General features: G+C 38.5%; 1 protein-coding gene across 1 annotated transcript in view; it reads left to right on the top strand.

Annotated features, from left to right (window-relative positions):
• The first annotated feature begins 1221 nt into the window (after window positions 1-1221).
• LOC143028197 (KIF-binding protein) overlaps window positions 1222-8730 on the top strand; it is a 37091-nt gene continuing 29582 nt past the window's right edge. Inside the window, exons 1-2 of the mRNA XM_076190014.1 lie at window positions 1222-1595; window positions 6186-6787. Of these exons, the coding sequence (XP_076046129.1) occupies window positions 6196-6787 (592 nt within the window). The 5' untranslated portion in view covers window positions 1222-1595; window positions 6186-6195. The remainder of the gene's footprint in view (window positions 1596-6185; window positions 6788-8730) is intronic.

Below are 8730 nucleotides of genomic sequence, written 5' to 3'. Positions count from 1 at the left end.
TGCTTTCAGAGTGTGCTTGGAAGAAAATAGATACACGCACACTTGCTCGCTGGCTTAGCAGAGGCCCTTAATCCAGCTCTGATTCAAAGCCCTTAGCTCTTCGCCGGCTGATCGTGGGAGAGGAACTAGGGAGCCTCTCTTGTCGACCGACCCGCATCCACGCATGGCCTCTTCGCTGACGCGGCCCTCTTTTATACACTACTATCTTTTCATTTTCTTACAGACATTCTTCCCCTCCCACAAAAACCGATCCCGCGCGAGCGGGTGGTCTTACCTAGCTAGTCCGTTCACTCCAAGCAGCAGTCTTCTACAAGCATCATGTCCTTCGCTCTCAGACTACGACCTTCCCTCTCGAGCTTAGTGTTCAAAACCCGAGTGCCTTAGTGTTATTGTGAGTTTCATTTCCAAGGTTTGTCCGAACCAAATCACGACAGAGTCCTCCAGTCTCTTTGGTATGAAATGTTGGACTGTTGTCTGTGCTGTATTAATGTTGTTCCTATGTCACTGGCTGGAAGGAGGAAGAGTGGAGCAGTTGCTGCACAACCCTCATTTTGTTAAAAGATGAAAGTTAGTGGGCCTTGGAGATGAAGGTATCAATGGAATTTGAAATCGACCGGCGGGAGAAGATTCTCTCCGTCTGTCTTGTAGGACCACTACAAGCAAGTTTCCATCGCTGGCACCATTGAAGGGGTTAATTATTTAGCAACGGATGTATAAACAATAATGTTTGCATATAATATAAATATATTGTGGTGGATTACACAAAATGGACCTGAGGTTTGAATAAAAACTCGTCCAATGGAAAACGTCAGTTATGTCAAATAATTACCCTTGGTGAAAAGTAACTTGAGGCTACAGAACATATTGCATATACCGGCGGTGGTTAGTTCTTAACCTGGGGGGGGGGGCGTCAGTAATTTCGAAAAGGGACCCGAACTCTTGGAAAAAAGCAGCAATTTATCTAATGATATTTGTTATTCTCTTAACGAGAGCATAGTCAAATAATGAGTTTATGAAAAATGATTGTTTTGTTTTGCTTAGAAACTGTCAAATATCTCGATTATAATGTTACTAAATCTAATTAAAAAGAGAATAAGAACATATTTTTTACTTTTCTTTATAATCTGGAAAGGAATCATACTGATAGCATGGGGAGCGAGGAGTGAATGACAAATTCTTAGAGGAGGCGTGATAGTATAAAGATTAACCACTGGCATATACACATACACGTACTATATGCATAATATATTTTCTCCGGATATCTATCTATACCAATGGCAGGCGCTTATATATTTTTGTATCTTGTTCATCATAGCATATACGTATTTTGATTGTTGTTTACATTGCCTGTAGCTGAGAATTCCAAAGTGTTTAACTTTGTAAATTCCGTTTTATTTTTCAATCATGCCCGTGTTGATCGAGACATTCTGCGGGACCGATAATACAGAACACAAACAAACAAACGAGTTAGGGAAGGTTGACGGGTGCCTAGCAAATAGTGCATGACTGACAGAAATAAGGGAATAATTATTGTGTTATTATTATTTGTAGCATCACAAGACAACCTTGAATCTATACGCCACAAGACGTAAAAAGTAAGTGGTGAAATATTTTGTTGTCATTCCAGTATTAAATTATTAATAACATTGAAGTATACTTGTTTACTTACATTGACGCAGAGTATAGTGATGTTTTGAAGCACGAAGCAAATATTGTGTAATATCCCCTTTAACCTGAAAAGTTACCCAATTGTCCTTGGTAAATACATGATGTTAGATATTCTTCTTACCCTAAGGAAGACATGCAATGCGTTTACAATAGTATTATAGTGAATTTAGATAATCATAATGTCCAAAAACTGTAGAAATTCAGACTACCAAATATCCAAACTGAACCTTGGTAATATTACACTCATTATAAATTGCCAAGACAGGAAAATTAAAAGAGCATATAAGTAAATCCCACGAGAATTGTGCAGTAGATCATTATTAAATATTGTGTGTTTGTCGTCTTGTCTGCATTGTTACTTTGTAACTTTGTATGGGAATGATGGATGCTGCCTTAATAACTGTACAGCTACTTATGTATTTTGCCCCTGATCTCCATTATTCAGTATGTAAAAATTCAGAAAATGCCTTGCAGCTTGGAATGATTTTCTTCATCATGTCTGTCATATTTACATCTTTACAAGGACTTTAGGTAAATTAAGACAAAATTATCACTGTTACAAAGTAATGGTATAGAATTTGTACTATGCCTGGTTCTTACTTAGTTTACTTACACATATTATACTGTTATAGAGGTGCCTTTTTGAAACATTGGCTGCCATATTTTTTGCAGGTCTAGAAACTGTCACTTTATTCTATAGTGTATATCTTAGTTAATCAGAATTGTATTTGAATTCTAAAGAAATCAATGTTTTCCAGTATATTAAGATGATGATGCAATTTTTTTTATTTACATGAATTCTATCAATTGAAGGCCACTTGAAATAAAAAAATGACAGAGATACTTGTCTTGATTTATCACATTTTCATTCTGTAGCTAATGTTTACAAATTGCTCCTTATACCATGAAATGCTCCTTAGAATTTTAGTTTGGTGAAAAATTGTCTCAAAATGAAATTGGAAAAATAATAGACTATATAATCATTTGTCATATTTACATCTGGAGGTGGAGATGACTTTTAGAGTAAAGGAGAAAAATAAAAGGGTAAGATGAAAAGTATTATGATGCAGAGGTACTGGAGAACAAACACAAAGAGAAGGTCGTATGGAGTGATGTGTCTACGGTATGATATGGGGCAGAGAATTTGAATTTGAAGGAGGCTTTTAAAAAGAAGAGTTGATATGTGTTTGAGATGAACTGTTTAAGAAGTATGTTTGGTATTAGGACTTTGGATCGAGGGAGAAATTTTGAGGTGAAGCAGAAGGTGGGAGTGGAAAGAGCTGATAGATAGGGTAGATCAAAGAGTGCTGAGAGTGTTTGATGTATTTGAAGTCATCATAGTATGTTGTGAAGTTTATTATTTTGTGAATTAGATCAGTTTTACTTATACAGGTCTTGTCCACTTGTGTATGTATCTTATTCATATTGTATTCTTTTTCCTTTATTCTGCCCATATTTATTTATCATTTATTATTTATAAATGAATTCTTTGTTTGAAAAGGAAAAGGAGGAGTACAAGAAGAAGCTGATAGAGGAGTGAGAGGGAGTGAAGGATAGAGTAGAGCTAGGAGTGGAGGAGAAATAGGGATAGTTCAAGGAGGGAGTCACAAAGTGTGCAAAAATGATGTGTGGAACAAGAAGAATGGGAGGAAATAGAAGGAAGGGTAGTGAATGGTGGGATGAAGAAACAAAGAAGTGAGCTTTCACAGATTGGTTACAAAATAGGACAAGGGAGTCATATGAGAGGTACAAAGAAAAGAGAAGAGAAGTAAAGCACAAGATAAAGGAGGCAAAGAGGAGAGCAGATGTGAAATGGGGTAAGAGTATGACAGAAAATTTTGAAAGTAATAAAAAGATGTTTTGGAAGGAAATTAAGAGAGGAAGAGGAGGCGAATCAAGTAGAGAAGAAAAGGTAAAAGGTGCAGATGGAGAGATGATAATGGAAGAGAAGGCAGTAAGGGGAAGATATGAAGAGAATTTAGGGAGTTGCTAAATGTGAAGGAGGATAGGGAGGGATAGTTGCAGTGGGAAGTGCTAAGAAAATGACCATGATGAGTGAGGAAAATGAAGGAGAAATAAGGAAGGATGAAGTGAAGGCTGTTGTTAAGATGATGAGAGTAGGTAAGGCACTTGGTCTGGATGGATGCCATGCAGAATGTCTAAAAAAAGGAGGTACAGTGATGGTGGACTGGCTGGTGAGGTTATTTAATGTTTGTTGGAGAGAGGGTAGAGTGCCAGAGGACTGGAGGAGTGCCTGTATAGTTCCACTTTACAAGGGAAAAGGGGACGAGTATGAGTGTAGTAGTTTCAGAGGGATTAGCTTGTTAAGTGTAGTTGGGAAGGCTTATGGGAGAATATTGATTGAGAGGATTAGGAGAGGAACAGAGGGAGTAATTGGTGAGGAACAGTGTGGATGTAGGACAGGTAGAGGTTGCGTAGATCAGATTTTTGTGGTAAGACAGATATGTGAGAAAGCTATAGGAAAAGGTAAGGATGTTTTTTGGGCTTTTATGGATCTGGAAAAGGCTTATGACAGGGTAGACAGGAAGGCACTGTGGGAGGTTTTGCAGATATATGGGATAGGAGGAAAGCTTCTAGGAGCTGTCAAGAGTTTTTATGAGAGTAGTAGAGCATGTGTCAGGATTAGAAATGGAGAGAGTGAGTGGTTTGAGGTAAAGGTGGGACTTCGTCAGGGATGTGTTATGTCGCCCTGGCTGTTCAACTTATACATGGATGGGGTGGTGTGAGAGGTAAATGCAAGGGTGGTGGGTCAGGGATTGGAGATGGTTAAAGAAAATGGAGAAAAATGGGAGGTGAGCCAGCTGTTGTTTGAGGACAACACTGTGCTTGTAGTAGGATCAGAGGAGGGATTGAGGAAGTTGGTGACAGAATTTGGGAGAGTGTGTGAAAGAAGAAAGTTGAAGATGAATGTGGGTAAAAGTAAAGTGATGAGATGTACAAGGAAGTGGGCATTAAGGGAGAGCAACTGGAGGAAGTGGATAGTTTTAGATACTTTGGTGCGAATGTGGAAGGAAAGGGTGGAGTGGAGGTAGAATGTAGATTGAGAGAAGCGAGTAAATGCCTCGGTGGATTAAAATGTGTAATGAGGAATAGACATTTGGGAATGGATGCTAAGAGGAGATTGTATGAAGGAGGATTGTACCAACAGCACTGTATTGGGCAGAAACATGGAACTTAAGAGAGGAAGAGAGAAGGAGTTTGAATGTGTTTGAGATGAGGTGTCTGAGAAGTATGATGGGAGTTACTAGGCTGTATAGAGTGATAAATGAGGAGGTGAGAAGGAGAACGAGGGTGGTAAGGGAGTTGGGAGATAGGGTGGATGAAAGAGTATTAGGATGGTTTGGACACATGGAAAGAATGAGTGAAGAAAGACTAGTAAAAGAGTTATGGAAGGCAGATGTGGAGGGAGTGAACATGAGGGGGTGTCCTAGGATGAGATGGATGGATGGAGTGAAAGGGGCTTTGGGGAAGAGGGGAATGTCAGTTGAGGAAGGATGAGAGAGGACAGACGATAGGGGTGAATGGAGAATGGTTGTATATGGATGATGTTGTGATCCATGAGGTGGAATGGGCGGGGGATGGGGGGTGAGGTAGTATGTGTGAGAAAAATTTGACGCAGCCCGAAGGATTTCTCCCCATCTTCTCCTTTTCTGCATGAGGGGACGGAGAGGGGGGGTCACCGATTTAATGAAGCGGCCTTGCTGTGGATGTGCTGTGTCTTGCGACACTGCTTCTGATCCAGGGCAGTGGACAGGATGCAGGGATGACCCATCATCCAGGAGGTGCCAAGATAAGAGGGAAGGTAGAGGGTGGAGGGGAGTGGAGTGTATTAGGGATGGAATGGGTGTGAATGGTTTTTATGCCTTTGTTTTTTGGCTACCTCCTTTGTAAGGGGGAAGAAGCCTTTGGTATATGTATGTATGTATGTATGAATTCTTTTTTGGAGCATCTTTCATCCATGGTATGTAATTAATTCTTTCTCTGTGTCTAGAATTTTAATCATACCGGTACTCATTAAAAGTATTTCAAACTTGTGTAATTGTATTTCCTGGATTTTTTTTATTGTATTTTGTACCTTAACTATTACATCATAAGTTATTATTACATTAAGATATAGAGTGTATGATCTTTACACATTACCAGTTAGATATTTTTTAATTTGTCATTCCTGTGAAATGTAAGTGGCATAACTGGCCTATATTTTCCTCCTCTTATGTTTGTTTATATATTGTTTTAGTAGATAGTTTGTAGCAAAGTTAGCTCTTTTACTCCTGCAAGCTAGTTTTATCTTTATTTGATTTTCAAATTAATTCAGACCACATTTTTTCAGTTGAAATTAATCACCCATTAATATATACTGTATATGGAGTTGCAGTTTACTTCTTTCTGGAGTAGCTGTATAGTTTTTATAGTGCAACATATAGTGTTAGTATGAACATTCATGTTCAAATGAAAATAATTATGAATAGTACAAATTTGTATTTTTTTTTCCTCAGATAAATCATCATGAAGATTGATGCAAAAATTGCAGATAGAGTTTTAAAGGCTATTACATTACATGAAGATGAAAGTAGGAGAGATCCTGAGAGTGAGCCCTACAGATCTAAGTATGCTGCTCGAGAGTTGTTTGAAGAGATAAAAAGTAATCTCACAAAGATCATAGATGGACAGGATGAGTTACCAGATGATGAGATCAAGCTTTACAAATCCCAATTGGCAGGAACTTTGTATTTCTTGGGTGTTATTGCTGTTGACACTGAAGAATTTTCAACTGGTGAAGAACATCTTTCGAAAGCCATTGCCATTATCAAGGGGCATGAAGCAGAATCTAATAATATTATTGTTGCCATCAGCACATACAATCATCTAGGTATTCTTTGGTCCCATCGGGGGGAGTTTGAAAAAGCAAAGGATTTTCTAGAAGAAGCAAATGGTTTTTATGAAGAATATAAAACACAAAGTAATGCCTCCCCAAAAACAATACCTTATCTTTTTCTTGGTGAAGTTCAGAATGAAGAGGAAGAGGAACAACGCAATGCAGAAAACAATAAGGCTTTTGAAAAACAGCACACCTTGACCTTCTATTACCTTGCACAAGGTATTGTTACAAGTATTGATTATCATTTCACGTTCTTGGAATCTGGCAATTGCTTTCCATTCATGCTCAGAACAATTGGCCAGTTTATTTTTCCTCATCATTTCTTGTGTAATGTGTCATCATTAAAAATTCCTGCCCATGCTCCTGAATTTAACTGTGCAAATGAAATGCTCCATGCATAACATGAATATTTGACTTATGGTAAAAGGGAACTATGGTTGAAGTTACATAATCGGTATCAGTGATAGCTACCAGTCCTGTGGGACAGACATCGTGAGGGAATCATCTCTCTACTTCTCTTCAAAACTCATTTGGCACTGTCTCTAGACTGGTTCCAAGAGATAGATATTCCTTTACCTTTTCACTTAAGAAGAGCTGACAGATGGTGACTGATTCCCTTTTACTCCAATTAGTTGACTTAGAGATCAATGCTAATTTAATACAGACAACAATTCAGATATCTTCCCAGAAAGATCTGTGTGAAGATCCAAAGACTGTTGTTGTTGTCATTCCTCAGACTGTCTGGCTGAGCAGTTCCATATCCCAAGAAACACCATGGCTGGAATGGGGTTTTCCCACAAGTCTCTTAGAGAGTATATGTTATGTTGCTGGCATGTGTAATTGTGTACAATGCAGTCTTCCATAATGTGTTGAATAGTATGAGGTAAAGTGTTACATCCTGGCCAGTTATTTGGGATGCAGTCATCCAACTGCCTCTGGTAACTTAGAAGGGCTGGATGGTGGCCACACACTGTCCTCTCATGGGAGAGAGGATTCAGAGGGGTGGATGTCAGGGGGTCTGGCCTGCAGCATTTTGTTGTCTTTCATTCTGTTGATGGAGTAGTGAGTGATATGATTATGGATATGCTTTTGGATAAGGGTTCCTGGTGGTTGGGGAGGAAGTAAAGAACTTATTTGGGTGTCCAAAAACTGTTGTTGGCTAAGGTGGGATTGCATGTTTCCAGTTTGAGGAACTCATGGCAACAATAAATGTTAGGGTTAATTCCATTATTATAGCAGTATCTGGAAGTTGAGTTGATAGTGTTGAATTCAGGATTTGCAGCAAGATTTTACAGTAACTATAACTTCACATTCTTATTGGTGTGTACAATGTGTAATGTTTAGTTCAATTTATTATTTGCTATACATTCTGTCATGACACTTGATATGCACAATATATACTTTTTTCAAAAAGTTTGTCCAGGTCCTGTTGCATGCACTTTTCTTTAATTCCTTCACATAAGCCTGTCACCAGTTTCCCATTTACTATTTCACTTGTGTACGATGTTGATGAACAGAATACTGTTCACTTTTTATGAATATCTCTTGATGAAGTGCAATTTGATTCATTACACTGGCCTGCGAAGTTTCAAAGGTAAAGCATCTGATAACTGATTCTAGGGTAATTTGCTATGCAGAATCTAAAAATCACACTCATTTTGTTCAATCAGGTCACGTTTTTGAGATACGAGGCGGTAAAAATAATTAAAAACGCCATTTAGTGCTATTTATTCCCTTTAATTTTGGAAAAAAAATTCTTGACAAAAGAAATAATTTTTTCTTGCATAGTTCAGAAGATAAAGAGGATATATTACAGAAAATCTAATCATGGATGAAGGGCCTTTTCAGTGACTTTCTCCTGTGTTGGGCAGCCACCACGTCTCGTTTCAAACACCAACAGTAGTCCGCAAGAAAGTTTACATCCCACCGGCCTTGGTAGCGTTCTTCCATGACACGAATATCCTGGTGGAAACGTTCTCCCTGTTCCTCACTGAAGTCACCACAGTTCTGAGGGAAATAGTCTAAGTGGGACCGTAGAAAGTGCATTTTGACTGACATGCGAGCCCCTAATTTTTGATAGCTGTTCAAGAGCTCATCGACTTCTTTCTCATATTCTGCACTTCAGTTATTTCCTAGAAAGTTTCTTATCACTGACTTAAGCG

This window comes from Oratosquilla oratoria, chromosome 1, assembly GCF_046742065.1.
Source record: "Oratosquilla oratoria isolate Oo_2021 chromosome 1, ASM4674206v1, whole genome shotgun sequence".
NCBI classification, from domain to species: Eukaryota; Metazoa; Arthropoda; class Malacostraca; order Stomatopoda; family Squillidae; genus Oratosquilla; species Oratosquilla oratoria.
The sequence above is the reverse complement of the archived record's forward strand: the minus strand, read 5'-3'. Positions and strand labels throughout refer to the sequence as shown.